Source organism: Acanthochromis polyacanthus, chromosome 3 (assembly GCF_021347895.1).
Source record: "Acanthochromis polyacanthus isolate Apoly-LR-REF ecotype Palm Island chromosome 3, KAUST_Apoly_ChrSc, whole genome shotgun sequence".
Taxonomy (NCBI): Eukaryota; Metazoa; Chordata; class Actinopteri; family Pomacentridae; genus Acanthochromis; species Acanthochromis polyacanthus.
This window is the reverse complement of record NC_067115.1, coordinates 2957769-2972329: the sequence shown is the minus strand read 5'-3', so window position 1 is coordinate 2972329 and position 14561 is coordinate 2957769. Positions and strand designations below refer to the sequence as shown.

General features: G+C 40.0%; 3 protein-coding genes across 3 annotated transcripts; 2 read left to right on the top strand and 1 right to left on the bottom strand.

Annotated features, from left to right (window-relative positions):
* The first annotated feature begins 209 nt into the window (after positions 1-209).
* Positions 210-3374, top strand: uts2r4 (urotensin-2 receptor 4). Its single transcript, XM_022194125.2, has one exon. It carries the CDS (start codon positions 898-900, stop codon positions 1969-1971), a length of 1074 nt encoding a protein of 357 aa, XP_022049817.2. The 5' UTR covers positions 210-897; the 3' UTR covers positions 1972-3374.
* Positions 3375-5428: 2054 nt separating this feature from the next.
* Positions 5429-7967, top strand: LOC110951185 (E3 ubiquitin/ISG15 ligase TRIM25-like). The gene has a single exon (XM_022194141.2). The coding sequence runs from the start codon at positions 5531-5533 to the stop codon at positions 7268-7270; it is 1740 nt and encodes a 579-aa protein (XP_022049833.1). The 5' UTR covers positions 5429-5530; the 3' UTR covers positions 7271-7967.
* A 2400-nt stretch (positions 7968-10367) lies between these two features.
* Positions 10368-13438, bottom strand: lgals2b (lectin, galactoside-binding, soluble, 2b). Its single transcript, XM_022194142.2, has 4 exons — positions 13357-13438; positions 11682-11755; positions 11366-11537; positions 10368-10780 (listed from the first exon to the last, which is right to left on the bottom strand). The coding sequence occupies exons 1-4, from the start codon at positions 13357-13359 to the stop codon at positions 10634-10636; spliced, it is 396 nt and encodes a 131-aa protein (XP_022049834.2). The 5' UTR covers positions 13360-13438; the 3' UTR covers positions 10368-10633.
* Between the last annotated feature and the right edge of the window lie 1123 nt (positions 13439-14561).

Sequence of the window (14561 nt, the reverse complement as noted above, 5' to 3'; positions counted from 1 at the left end):
GAATATTCTGAGAGCCTGCATTAGGACAGAAACAGAGAGATGTACAAAGACGAGACGAAATTTGACTTGGATGCATTACAGCTGCTGACTCAATCTTACTTTGTGCAATTTGGACAAGAAGTTATTAAATATTTGAAAATTACTCAAGACATCACGCTGACATATCTGGAGAGAATTTAGATTTTTTTTTTTTCCCCCCTGCTGTGGAGACTGCTCTGGTGATGTCAGGAACTAAAGTCTTCTCAAGCACATCTCGACTCGCCAGGATCTTGCTATCGAGGACTTTGAAGACAGTTTGTCCAGCTGAAAGGCATTTCGCCTCCCTGCTGCTCCCAAATGACCCATGTCAGATGTACTTCAGCCCAAAGCCCAACAGTGAAATCTCTGAGCGCTGTAACTGAGAACTCCTCTCAAGTCTGAGGTGTCTAGATGGATTATATCTTTGCTGGAGGCTTCACCACTGTGTCGATTTCAGAGATGTATGGGATCATAGGTGTGTAGAAGACCTTTATTAATAAGCACTGCAAGCTACAAGCAGCTGTAGTCACTGGTGCTTTTCGCCATGTCATCGTTTCAACTTGCATCTCCTCTATGGATTAATACAGCTGCTGTTGTCCCCTGCAGTTGCACCGACTGCCCTTCTCTTGGATTTAGTTCGAAGAAGGTTCAAATCAATCCTATGAACTGACAAGCAATGTTTTCTTTTCACCAAAAAGTTCATTTGATAGTTTTTCCATTCTGCTGCTATTTGCATTCTGTCTTTCACCCAACGCTATGAAATGCTGACACAGACTTGAAAGCTTCTCCGTTTTTAGGAGCCGACTATCAAAGAGCTCTGTGTGAACTGGCTCTTCAGCGTTGGAGCCTCACCTTTGATCTCTGATCTTTAAACCTGCCATGAACTTCACTCTTAATGCCACCGTCACTCCCCAGCAGGGCCTCAGCCTGAGCCCAGGGGCTGGAGATGGAGAGTCCCAGGGGAGTGGTAGTGGTGCTGGAGGCAGTGGAGGCCTGTGGGTGACGTCCCTGCTCGGTGCCACGCTCGCCATCATGTGTGCCATGGGTGTGGCAGGCAACACGTACACACTCATCATTACACGCTCAGCTGCTCTGTGGCGGACAGGTTCTATGTATGTCTACATCGTTAATCTGGCTCTGGCTGACCTGCTCTACCTCTCCACCATCCCCTTCGTTGTCTGCACCTACTTCGCCCACGACTGGCTGTTCGGTGAAGCCGGCTGTCGCATCCTGCTGAGTCTCGACCTCCTCACGATGCATGCAAGTGTCTTCATTTTGGTCACTATGAGCCTGGAACGCTACCGTGCCGTTGCCAGGCCCTTCAGCGCTCACAGGTCCTCATCCCGCAACCGAAGGCTCGCAGCAGGGATTATTTGGGGGCTAGCTTTCGTGCTGACGCTTCCCATGATGGTGATGATCCGACTCAGGGAGGGCAAACCCAGCGTGACTGGTTTGGTTAAGAGAATCTGCTTCCCTACTTGGACCCCGGAGGCCTTCAAGGCTTATATCACTGTACTGTTTTTCACAAGTGTTTTAGTGCCCGGATTGGTAATCGTTGGGTTGTACGCAGGACTAGCCAAGCGCTACTGGGCAGCGCAGGCTAGTTTAGGAGGTAGCAGCCGCTCTGCTCGGAGGAGAGGACTCAAGCAAAAAGTTGTATCAATGATCTTTAGCATTGTAGTCGCTTATTGGGCATGTTTCTTACCTTTTTGGGGATGGCAGCTGGCCAAACTCTTCTCTCCAGAGTCCCTCAAAGCTTTGTCTCCAGCTGCTCATAATTACGTCAATTTCTTTGTAACATGTCTGACCTATGGGAACAGCTGCATCAATCCGTTTCTTTACACTCTACTGACCCGGAACTATAAAGATTACTTGGCCCAGAAAGGTCAGTCTGTTGGGTCAAGCAGGGCTGATCCTGGGTCAGTTGTGTCGACTCCTCTGCAGACCCTTTAACGGATGAGCATCGTGTGGTTGCAAAATGTCGTTGACTTATCAGCCTAAGAAAAAACATTTGGTGCAACTTGCTGCCTTAGCACATATGTTGTTCAAAATGTATTTGTTGTTTTGTAACACAGAACCAGCTAAAACCAGTTAAATTAACTTGAGCAAACATGTTTAATTAACTTACCGTGTAAAGTTAAAACAACATCTGCTCAAATGAGCAAACAACTGTTCTTTCCATTTACCAGCTGTGGTTGTTTTGTACCAGAGCACGTGTGCGACAACGTTAAGTTCTCACTGTGACTTGGGTTAATTGAAAGTGTGTTGAGGGACGGAATGAATTTAATATAAGCCTTCATTGCATTCAGCATTGTTGTCATTATTATGAGAAGAAAAAAGCAGAACATAATTTAACATGTACTGAAGACACACAGCAGGTTTCAATCATTAATATTTTCGTCAAACAACAAAACAGCGGGGTCTCTGCAGAGTTGTAACTCATAAAGCATGCTGGGAAGTCTGCTAATGAGTTCTTTAGAAACTGAATTAAATAAGCAGAAGGAACATTCAACATTTCATGCTTTGAGCTCGTTACATCAAGGCAGAGGAATTCATGTTTGTAAGAGGACTGAAAATGAAAAGTTGACTCGTCTTGAACTTACTGAAATAAATCTTTAAGTTAATGAGAAATGGAAATTAGTTGTTTCCTAAAAATTATTGCATTATATTTCACAATGTATAGCAGTTTTGTACAGAACTGAAAATGTCATATTTGTGGAGAAACTTGTGATCTGCAGCACTCTCTTCAAATTTTGCAAAGGCTGCAAACATATGTGGTGTGATATTGAGAAGAGAAACCAGAGCTGTGAAGGACTGAAGCTCAGCTCAGCGGTTGGATGTTTTCTAACATTAAAGTCCGACTGCAGGTCTCCAGTTGGAGGGCAAACAACACGAATGACACGGTGATTTGTGTTCTCTGTTATAATCTAACGCTTATCTTGATGTGTACAAGTTGTTCCTGATACCATCATTCTGACAAATCAGCTACTAATATATGTGGTCAAATGTGAATTACTTTTCAATTAAAGAGTTTAAGCCAGCATTGAAAAGTTACAACATGGATTTGTTTTTCAAAAAGGTAGAAAATATATTGATTGCACTAATTCATAATGGCAATACTTCGTTGTAAACAAAAAATCTAATAGATCGACAATGGAATCAAATGTAGCTAACCGGATTAGTTTTTCTTTTATTGTACGTTTTTTTTCCATCTACCTCACACACACATAAAGGACATTTCAGCTCCTCTCAGGGAATGTGGTTGCATCGTGCTACATTCCACAGCATTGGGACACAGATCTTTTGAGTCTTCCTGCAAATTGTCTCTGTCAGATGAGGAGGTGCTTCGTCTCACCTCTGCTGTATATTATCACTCTATTTATTCTGCAGTATTCTGTTTTATCCTCTTCTCTCTGCTCTTTCCTGACAGCCCTTTCAGTGTATGGATCGCATTCACGCTGCAGGCCTTAATGGTTCATTCCTATTTAAAGCTCACTTCCAATTATTCCAGGACTTGGATATAAAGGTGAATTGTAGACAAGAATAGTGTAAAATGCACACTAACTAGCTGCCAGCAAACTGTAAGTAAGCTGCTGTACTGCGTTCTAAAGTAAATTTATTCACAATAAATATAAAATACTATTTTTTTATGACCACAGCAGATATTAGACTAACATAACAGGCCATGCTGTGTTATTTTTCATCACTGTAAATTAATAGTGTAAAATTATAACACACTGTACAATGAAGACACTGCTGTTTTCACAATGATGTCATTTATTTTATCACTTCATTCAACATTTTAAAATTGAAATGCATAAACCAAAGACCAGAGCTGAGTTCCTACAATATTCACGTCACCTCACATTGGATCTAAACACAGCACACCTTTTCTTATTCTTGTCTGACGGGAACAGGAAATCAACAGTAAACTGGAGGCAGAGCCAGTCATACTGTATGCTGATCATCCAGACAGACTCATGGAACAGCTGCAGGTCCTGAGCAGAGAGAGTCTATTGAAATTAGCTTCTAATACCGTTGTGCTTGAAAATCCTGACTGCCAATGGAAATGTTTGATCAGTACAAAAAAATGTAGATGAATGTAGTTGTTGATTTTTACTTTTTTGACCTGTATTATTATTATGACTCTACCAATAATCAAACTAACTGAACAGACTGGTGGTGGATGAAATGAATGAAAAGAATATGTCAGCATTTATTGATTTGATTTACGAATCAACTTGATTTTTCCTGAAGCAAGTATTGTCTTCATCAGTTTATTCTAGAAAAATCAGTGTTTGAAAAGTGATATTTTCTGTTTGTTTCTATATTGTAACAAAATACATATTAAAACGGTTTCAGGAAATAGGACTTTTTTTGTGTGTTTAAATGGCAATTAAACAGAAAAAAATAGGCTATTATCCAAGAGTTTTACAGTAAATCTATTAATTTTACTGAAAATCAACATTAGCTGTTATCTAATGGTGGATCTGTTGTGGAAAGTTGGACATTTCCTCTTATTTAACTGTAAATCTAGAATGTAAAAACCACAGACTTTAAAAAAAAAATGTTAACTTGTGATTAACCTGCTGTAAAAAAAAAGCAATTTTTGTCAATTTTATACCTACATTAAAAAAAGAGACCGTTTCTGTTTGCTACTGATAGTAATAAGAAGTCTTGTTGAAAAAAGAAAAATTACTGCATGAAAAAGAACAAGGAAAACTGAGCCAAGGGAGCCCCCTGGTGGTGAAAGAATGACAAACCCAACAAACATAAGAGTCCCAGCAGCAGAAAGAAATAGTTTTAAAAAATGAGTCCCTTGATTTCCTACTTCCCTGACCAGCTCCTTTGCCATTGCTTTGAGTTCTTTTTTCTGACATAAGGTGCATAGATAGATGTTGAACTCAAACCTATTGCATTAATAAGACGACATGATGAACATTTTTGAGCTATTACGAGCTCCTTTGCTGACAGTTTGGAGTTTAAAGAAATATTCTAAAAGGAGGCTGCAGCCACTCATCATGTGCATGTTCTCTATAGATGATACACTACAGGCTTTAGACAGTAAAATAAACTACCATACTTTAATTATGTCAGACTGCAAAACATGGATTCTGATGTTCTAAACTCTGGAGGGTATAAATGAAGACGTAAAGCACCATAAGCTGAGATTGTACTCTGTGAGCAGGACGTACTTTTAGGATGAATTCAGCCAATCCAGTGTCACAAACTCTTTCAATAGCGGCTACAGAAACACCAAACTGCTCCAGAGGCTCCTCTGCCTGGGTTGGACTGAAGCCCAGTAGCTCCTCCCCTCTCTTCCTGCTTTCAAGACCTACCAATCCTGTCCAGTCCACGTGTTTCCTGCAACCCTTCACAGATCTCCAAGTCCATAGATGGGTGTAACCAACATGCTGTGAAGTGCAAGTCATACCATCCATGGAGAGATAAGTTTGTCTGTCTCATGTGAGAAAGTGAAAGTATCTGACGATCAGCGTGGCAGAGAGGTGAAATGGCACAGCAAGGAATTCAGATGGACCAGGAGAAACTCAGCTGTTCGATCTGTTTGGATGTACTGAAGGATCCGGTGACTATTCCCTGTGGACACAGCTACTGTATGAACTGTATTAAAGACTGCTGGGATGGAGAGGACCAGAAGGAAACACACAGCTGTCCTCAGTGCAGCCAGACGTTCAGACCGAGGCCTGACCTGAAGAAAAATACCATTTTAACAGATTTATTGGAAGAGCTGAAGAAAACAGGACTTCAGTCTGCTCCAGCTGATCTCTGCTATGCCGGACCTGGAGATGTGTCGTGTGATTTCTGCACTGGGAGGAAACTGAAAGCTGTCAAGTCCTGTCTGCAGTGTCTGGTCTCTTACTGTGACCAACACCTCCAGCCTCACTATCAGTCTCCTGCATTTGAGAAACACAAGCTGATCGACCCGTCCAAGAAGATTCAGGAGAGCATCTGCTCTCGTCACAATGATGTGATGAGGATTTTCTGCCGCACCGATCAGCAGTGTATCTGTTATCTGTGCTCCTTGGATGAACATAGAGGCCACGACACAGTTTCAGCTGCAGCAGAAAGGAATGACAAGCAACGAGTTGTTGGGTTGAATCAAGAGATGATCCAGCAGAGAATCCAGGACGTAGAGAAAGATATGAGGATGCTTCAGCAGGAGGTGGAAGCGATCAATCAATCTGCTGACAAAGCTGTAACCAACATGGAGGAGATCTTCAAAGGTCTCATCCATCTCATGGCGAAAAGAGCCACTGATGTGAAGCAGCAGATCAGATCCAAGCAGACAGATGAGGTGGGAAAAGTCACAGAGCTTCAGGAGACATTGAAGCAGGTGCTTGTTGAGTTGAGAAGGAGAAGCTCTGAGATGGAGCAGCTCTCACAAACAGAAGACCACATCCAGTTTCTACACAATTATCCTTTCCTGTCATATCTCATTGAGTCCACAAACCCACCCAACATCACAAATGTTCACCGTCTGCAATACTTTGATGACGTTACAGTGGCCGTGTCAAAGACCAGAGATAAACTACAGGATATTCTGAAAGGAGACTGGACCAAGACCTCACCAAGACCTGAGAATGTTTCAGGATTGAGAACTCGGTCTAAGAAAAGAAAGAAGGCTTCAAGATTGAGGACTGGGACAAGAAATGTAACAGATGTTAAACGACTGGAAGTCCTGTCACCAGCAGAACCAAAGACCAGAGCTGAGTTCCTACAGTATTCACGTCACCTCACACTGGATCCAAACACAGCACATCAACAGTTAATACTGTCTGACAGGAACAGGAAAGCAACAGTGACGAGACAGATTCAGTCATATGCTGATCATCCAGACAGATTCATGGAACAGCTGCAGGTCCTGAGCAGAGAGAGTCTGACTGGACGTTGTTACTGGGAGGTTGAACAAAGAGCAGCTACAGTAGCAGTCACATACAAGGATATGAGCAGAACAGGACCAGAAAGTGAATTTGGGTACAACGACAGATCTTGGGCTTTAGAGAATTCATTCTTCTTTATTCACAACAGCAACAAAACTCTCATCTCTGGTCTTCGGTCCTCCAAAATCGGAGTCTATCTGGATCACGGTGCAGGTATTCTGTCCTTCTACAGAGTCTCTGACACCATGACCTTGATCCACAGAGTCCAGACCACATTCACTCAGCCTCTCTATGCTGGACTTGGAGTTGATGGTTTTGATCGCTTTGTTGAACTGTGTGAGCTCAAGTAGACAGATGTTATGAAGGAGCCAAAGAGTTACAATCTGGTAGTGTCAATTGATTTTTGTCTCTGTGCTGTGGTGTGTCTGTTACTGAGTGTTGAATTTCTGCAGACATAAAGCCATTTTAGTCAGAGCAGATGTTGTCCTCAAAGAGTGCAGCTGCATTAAGTAGAATGAAATTATGAGGGCGGAGAATCAAACCTGCTGGCTTATTTTCATTTGTAACTGTGAAAATACTCAGAGTTAGAAGATAAAATGTGGTTTAGCTTCATTAAATGTGCTGAAGTGATTGCACATGACTTGTAGTGAAATGAGCTTCTAATACTGTTGTGTTTGAAAATCCTGACTGCCAATGGAAATGTTTGATCAGTACACCAAAATGTAGATTAATGTAGTTGATTTTTACTTTGTCTTCTTAAATATTCAAGAATGTAGACCTGTATTATTATTATGACTCTACCAATAATCAATAAGAACAACGCTGACTGTCTGCTTATACAATGGAGACAAACTATGGATGAAATGAATGAAAAAAATATGTCAACATTTATTGATTTCATTATTCCTGAAACATGTAGTCTCATGAGTTTATTCTAGAAAATCACTGTTTAAAAAGTGGTATTCTCTGTTTGACTTCTGGATGATGATGATTTATGTACTGTAAACCAAAAAATTAAAAACATTTTCGAAACAATGTATTAACAAAAAGAAGAGGACATTATTAAACATTTTACACTAAATCTATCATTTCAAATAAAAATCAGCATTAGCTGTTATCGAATGGCGGCTCTATGGGGAAAAAATTAGACATTTTCTTTTATTTAGTTATAAATCAAAAGTGTAAAGACAAAAGAAGTTTTTAAAAAGTAATGTTCACTTGTGATTAACCTGCTGCAAAAAGATTTTTCTAAAGAAAAGAAAACCTTTTCTGTCAGTTAATGATGTACCAATGGTGATAAGAAGTCTTGTTGAAAAAAGAAAAATCTCCTGCAATTAGAAACCTTTTTTTTTTCAAATTAATTTGCATATCTTGACATTTGTGTAAAAACACTGAAGTAAAGTTAAAGAGAAGTGCACTTTTTCACATCGCTAAGTTATTGTCAGTTTGCTCATTTATTAAATTCAGTGTGAACATAACAAAGAAACAAAGTGGTGGACAAAGGCTTCAGAAAGCTTGTTGAAGCTTTGAACCCTGTCCATGTTCTCTCTGCAAGCAGGGCCGGCCCTAGGACTTTGGTGGCCCTAAGCAAGATTTTTTTTGTGGCCCCAAAACATGCACAGGGCAACTACCAAATCACGTGCACAGCTTGTAATTGGGTTAAAACACACATGCACATGATTAACAGCATTAACAGATTTATGTTTTATTGGAATAAAGACAGGGACAAAATGCGAATCACACACTTATTGTGGTGTGGCCCCCTCTAGTGGATGTGGCTATAAACAACAGCATAGAGTGTTTATGCCAGCAGCCGGCCCTGTCTGCAAGACAGGTGCATATGTGAGCACATGAAGCATTTTCCCCTCATGTTTGCTGTTCGGAGAGAGTTCTCTTCTTTCCTTAAGGCTTTGAAAGCTGTGGTGGAGGAGAGATATAAGGAATCCAAGGAGAAAGCCAAAGCCATTGTGTCAAAGGCAGTTAGTTTAACATGAGATATGCGGACCTCTATCTACACTGACAGAGGTCGCCAACGTGTTTCCACTGTCCTTTTTGAGCCCGTCATTGTATCATGAAGACGGACACCATATTTTTAAATTCATAATTTATGTACTGGCAGCACAAACATAATTCATTCATTTAATTCAAAACTTCTCAGGCCAAAGCCATAGCGTCATTGTAATCACTCTGCCTGTTCTACATTTATTGTCCACTTGATGGCACAGTAGAGCAAATGCAGCACCAACAAGCTTCAGCCCATGAGTGAACCAAATAGTGGAAAACTTAAATGCTTCATCTCGCCATAACTAGAGACAGGTACAGGCAGGCAGGACACAGGGTATGGCCGTCTATGGTCATTTTAAGGCATATGGTGATTGTTTCAGTGCAGAGCAGATCCCTGTAGCTGTCTCCAATCCCTGCAGTTAGGCTGGCTGCATGCAGGACTGGGATGACAGAGAAAGAGATGACATTGTTTAAGAAAATTCCAACAAACAAACTACAAAATAGGCTAATTTGTGTTGGCATTTTCAAGCTCCATAAAGATTGAAGGATAGATTGATTAAAAAAAATATATAGCAAAAAAAAGACTGTCAGCTTTAGGTTTGCAAGTATTTCTTCATATCGTTCAGGTCATGGCGTTACAGCTTATTTTTAGGAAAAATAAGGACAGGCACCTACAAGTAGGGAGCAACTGTAAACTACAGCATCCAGTGTTTGACATTTCTGACGCAGACATACATTTCTAATAATACTGACACCTACTTGTATTTAGCATGTACAAAAATTTAAGCGAAGACACAGCAGCTAGCAAGTCAGCACAGCTCACGTCAGTATCCAATGTTAGAAATTCAAGGCACGAAATGTGTAATTTAGCTAATTCACCCTGAATAGTGACTATACGGCGTCCGCTGATTGATGAAACGCAAGAAGTGTTCAGTGATGTCACGCAAAATAAATCAAGCAGCTGGATTGATATTTATAGGCCACTGGGTGAGATCAGGCTGGCTGAAAATCACGTCGGAAGAATCTAAAGGAATGAGCAATAACAATAAAGGTGCTTCAGTGCTTATGCATAATAAAATGAAGACCACAAATAATTGTATCATTACCTCTGGTCTTCATACAGTTTCTGTTGCACATATGTAGTTTTAACTCTCCTAAATGTACGGTGACGTCTCATTTAGATGTCCTTAAAAACACACATCAGCTAAATTATTTTACATCACTGGGATTGAAAACGCCCTCATAGACAGTGTTCCTCATTGTTACAGGAAATACAGGTATTTTTGTGCCTTTGTTTTACAATTTAAACACATATCTGTGCTATAAGAATAATGTTTAGATTTAAGAACATATACACCAATATTCAGATATTTCAAGTCAACACCATCACTGGAAATGATGTACGTGTGTGTCAAATAATGAAAAAACAGAGAGAGACGATACTTAGTTCTTTTTTCAGCTTTTATTAACACACTCAGTGACTGATGAGCTGTCAGGCATGCAAAGTGAGGTAAGATGTGCTGTGGCTCCATCTTTTGGCTGTTTCTTCCTATTACAAGATCAGCAGTTCATGTTGGTTTACATGTTCTAATGCTGCTTTTCAGCAGGAGGAATGATGGACATTCAGGCCTGGGCTCAGTAATTTAAAACAGACTATTGCAGCAGCAAGCGAAATCCAGACAGGTCAAGGGTCAGAGAGACGTCAACCTCTACTTGATCTTGATGCCGACGATCTTTGCGTCACCGGTGACCTCAAAGTACTTGTACTTGACGTCTCCCAGGCGGTTGGCGAAGTCCATCATGCTGCCGTCGGGGAGTTTGATGTAAAACTGCTCCATGTTGAAGTTGATGTAAAACTGAGTAAGACAAAAAAAGAAAGAGCAAACAAGCACGGTTAGTCTTCAGGTTAATATTCTGTTGCACAATGGAAAGATAAGAGAACATGCATGTAAAAAAGAAAGACTGAGGCAACATTTTTAACACAGAATGATTCTCCAGAGACGTCAGGCTGTGATCAGCAGCCATTAAGTTTTATGAGCCCATAAAATGCTTCATTACTGTGTGTTGAACTAGCAGCACAAATACCAAGCCCACTAATCATGTCTCTATGGTGAAAGACATTTTTATATTGGGGCTTGGACAAAGTAACTGTAATAAATGCAACACTTTACTAATGATCTGCAACAGATGTTCATTCAAATACAGTACAGCAGGTCTGTGTGAGAACTGTAATCCCACCTTTCAGCTGCTGTGAGCCTTTGTTGTCTAAACACTGACAAACCATAAGAATATGAGCTACATCTCTGAAAGCTGGAACAGATGAGATTTGCCAGTTCTGGATGATGCAGAATGGGATGATAGATCTTTACAAGAATGTAAGGTACAGTCAAATTTATTCTTTGACACTTTGGACATTTTTAACATATACTCCATTAACACACCTTGCATTCCTCCCCACGCACAAAGGGGAAGTTTCCGTTGCGGCATTCGTCGCCCCAGCATCCACCAGACATGGAGTTGCAGACGATGACGTTGGAGTCTCCCCCCCAGTCAAAGCGGGGGTTGAAGTGCATCGCTATGTTGTCAGGGTCATGGCCGATGTTGATGGCAAACCTGCAGGAACACAGAGGAAAGAAGTGGATTAAGCATGAACCCGTCTCACGGTATGCTGCTTCCTCTTGAGCATAAAAACTGAATCAATACCGCAAGGTGACACAGAGAACATTTTAGGTTGAATGTCTCATGAGGAGGTCTTACCTACTGCAGTCATCGTTGGGCTTAATGCGGATCTTGAACTCCTTCCCCTCCTTGAATGTCATGTCATGGACTTTCTGTAAAGGGAGACAGAGATTAATGTTGGAACTGATTGACTGAAATGGCCCTATCATCACACAGAATTTATACTCAGATTTTTACAGAGGTAAATTCAGTCACTTTTTGCAAAAAGAAAAGAGCTTTTATAAGATTCAAGATGGAACATTAACCCTTAACTGCTCCTTCCCCATTGGAAACCAACGCACTTTGTTAGGGAATGAGTACAAATATGTATATATCGATTTGAGCTAATGATATGTCTAGATGTTTTTTCGAGAGGCAAACACCGACGATGAAATGGGAGAAGTGATGATTGGAGTCATTCTTATCTTTGCTGTTGATGATCAACCAGGGTGAGACATTGCACTCGTTGTTGTAAAAGCACCGAAACGGGAAGGAGCCCTGTTTGTTCCCATACATGCTGTCCACATATACAGATAGTAAAACCATAAAGTTATGCCTTAAGAGGAACTCATGCTAGAATATAAGCAGACACAGGGTCCCTTGGCTATTCTTCCCTACGAAGTGTGAATGTGTGCAGTTAACAGTTACAGAAAAATGCTATAAAAAAAACAGGAAACCTAACCAAAAAAAGATTGATTTCAAATATTTGCACTTATTCTGGCATTTCAGAAATGTTGTCCAAAGTCTGTGAATGTTTTCACCTAATCGATAAGGCAGTAAATTCCCCTCTTACTCAATGTGCCAGACATCCTCTGATAGTGACAAATCAACGTCAGCATGCTGGCCCCTATAGACCTGCACCACACCCATAGGTACCTCAGTGTGTCCGCCCTACCACCCACGTTAGAATAGCACTGGTTTATCATTGCACTCACGGACAGGATGTTGGAGAACATTTCAGTTAAGATATGTTTTATTAATCCTACTGTGATTTGAGTCATTCCAATTATTTGGGTGCAGCCTGAAAAGTCCAAGGTCCCCCCAGGCTATTATTATAATTAATACATGCATACCTCACAGGAATAAAAAAAAAAGCTCTGGGATTTTTACAGTTAGATGATCCAGTTAATTACTTACCAATTTATTTGTTCTCATGAAGTGTTAAATGTGAGAACAGTGTTTTCATGGCTTAGAAACATTAAAATTTCAGACTTCCTGCCCTTGGTCTGCACACGAGAATATTCAAGGAAACTGTTCTCTTTACTGAATGGTAATGGTTAACCAAATGCTAATTTAAGTTTTTATAGGAAAAAATAGAAGAAGGTTTATTACAAACCACTTCTCTCCTTTTTGTACATAAAATGAAGTTATTAGAAGTGGTAATAATGCTGATACAAATCTTACACAAACCAAGTAAAACTTTGAATTAACTACTTTTTAACCTCTTCATTTGAAATTTGTGAATATTAGCTTGAATATTTTAGACGTAATCGAGAAACTAAACTTCTAGATGGCAAGGCATGCTGTATCTTATGTTTTAAATTCTACATTAAACATTGAATTTCCTCAACAGAATCTGACAACAAAGTCAAAGAAAATGAGTCAAATTTTCTACAGCTTGCCACAATGCCATAGCTAAGAGAACAAATTCAGATATTTGCCCATGAGCAGAATGAATAAATGTCCAATGAATAAAGCTTTTCACACCACTCACCATCTTGGCTGTCGTCAGTGGATTGCGTCTGGAGTGACAGAGCTCTGCAGGCAGGTGAGCGGTTTATATAACGCCGGTGACACTGGGGGCAGGAAGTGGCACAGAGGGAAAGGTTAAAAAATGACTAACAACACATGGTGAGTGTTGCTCTGTGATGAAACCATTTAGTCGCTGTTCTTCTTCACTTTGCAGACTGCTGTGGGTCATTTTTTTTTTTTTTATGTTTTTTTTCCGACTTTATCTTTTTGAAAAGTAACATTCAAATCCTTTGCTTAGCAGGTTTTGACAAAAATGCTTCTAAGAAATGGTTCTTCCTCAGATGTAAAGTCAAAATACCTGATCACTAAATCACTGATGACAACTTTGCCTTCACACATTTTTTACTCTTATGGATCACTGAGGTTTTCATATTGCATGTATGTAATGTAAAACATTTTGTCTGATTTGTATAAATATGTGCATAACTCTTCTTCCTTTTTGCTGTTATTATATGTTTTTGACATATGTTTCTGTGAAAGAGCATCATTTTGAGAAAGTATATTACTTTTCATTACAGTTTGCCCTCTTTTTTTATTTTACAATAGGAAATATTTTTAGTAATTGTATTCCAGTTTTGACACTGGGTTCAAAAACAAACGCGCTGTAGTAACATACAGTTTCTGAACAGAAACACAACAGATAGACATATATAGAAACATTATGTAAAGCATGTTTGTGTCAGAATGTAAGGGAAAGTTATAAAATGATGTATACTAGTAATTATTATTTACAGTGAACAAAGATATAAAGGCAGCATTTAGAAGTTCTTCATTTCTGACTTGGAGAAAACTGTTAAAAATATCATTTCTATTTGTCCAGTTAAAAAAGGTTTATTTTAGCCAAGTGGATACAAAAATCTTTAAACTGTTCAAATGGTTACAATTTTCTTAACCACTAGGTTAATCCTTAGTCTAGTCAGGTGTGTCTTGAAAGGACAATGATCAGATAGCGTGATCTGTACACAGACACTCCTTTGGAAGTTAAATGACCCAGCGCCACGACAACGGGCTGGTCGTATGCTGCATTCTGGTACGTCGGTCAGAGCTTTAGCCAGACACTTGAACATCCACAGCTCCACTATTTGTCATCTAAGAAACTGTTTAAGACAGTTCTGGAAATATGTGTCCAACAATATGATCCCGTCCCCCAAAACATCCAACAACGTC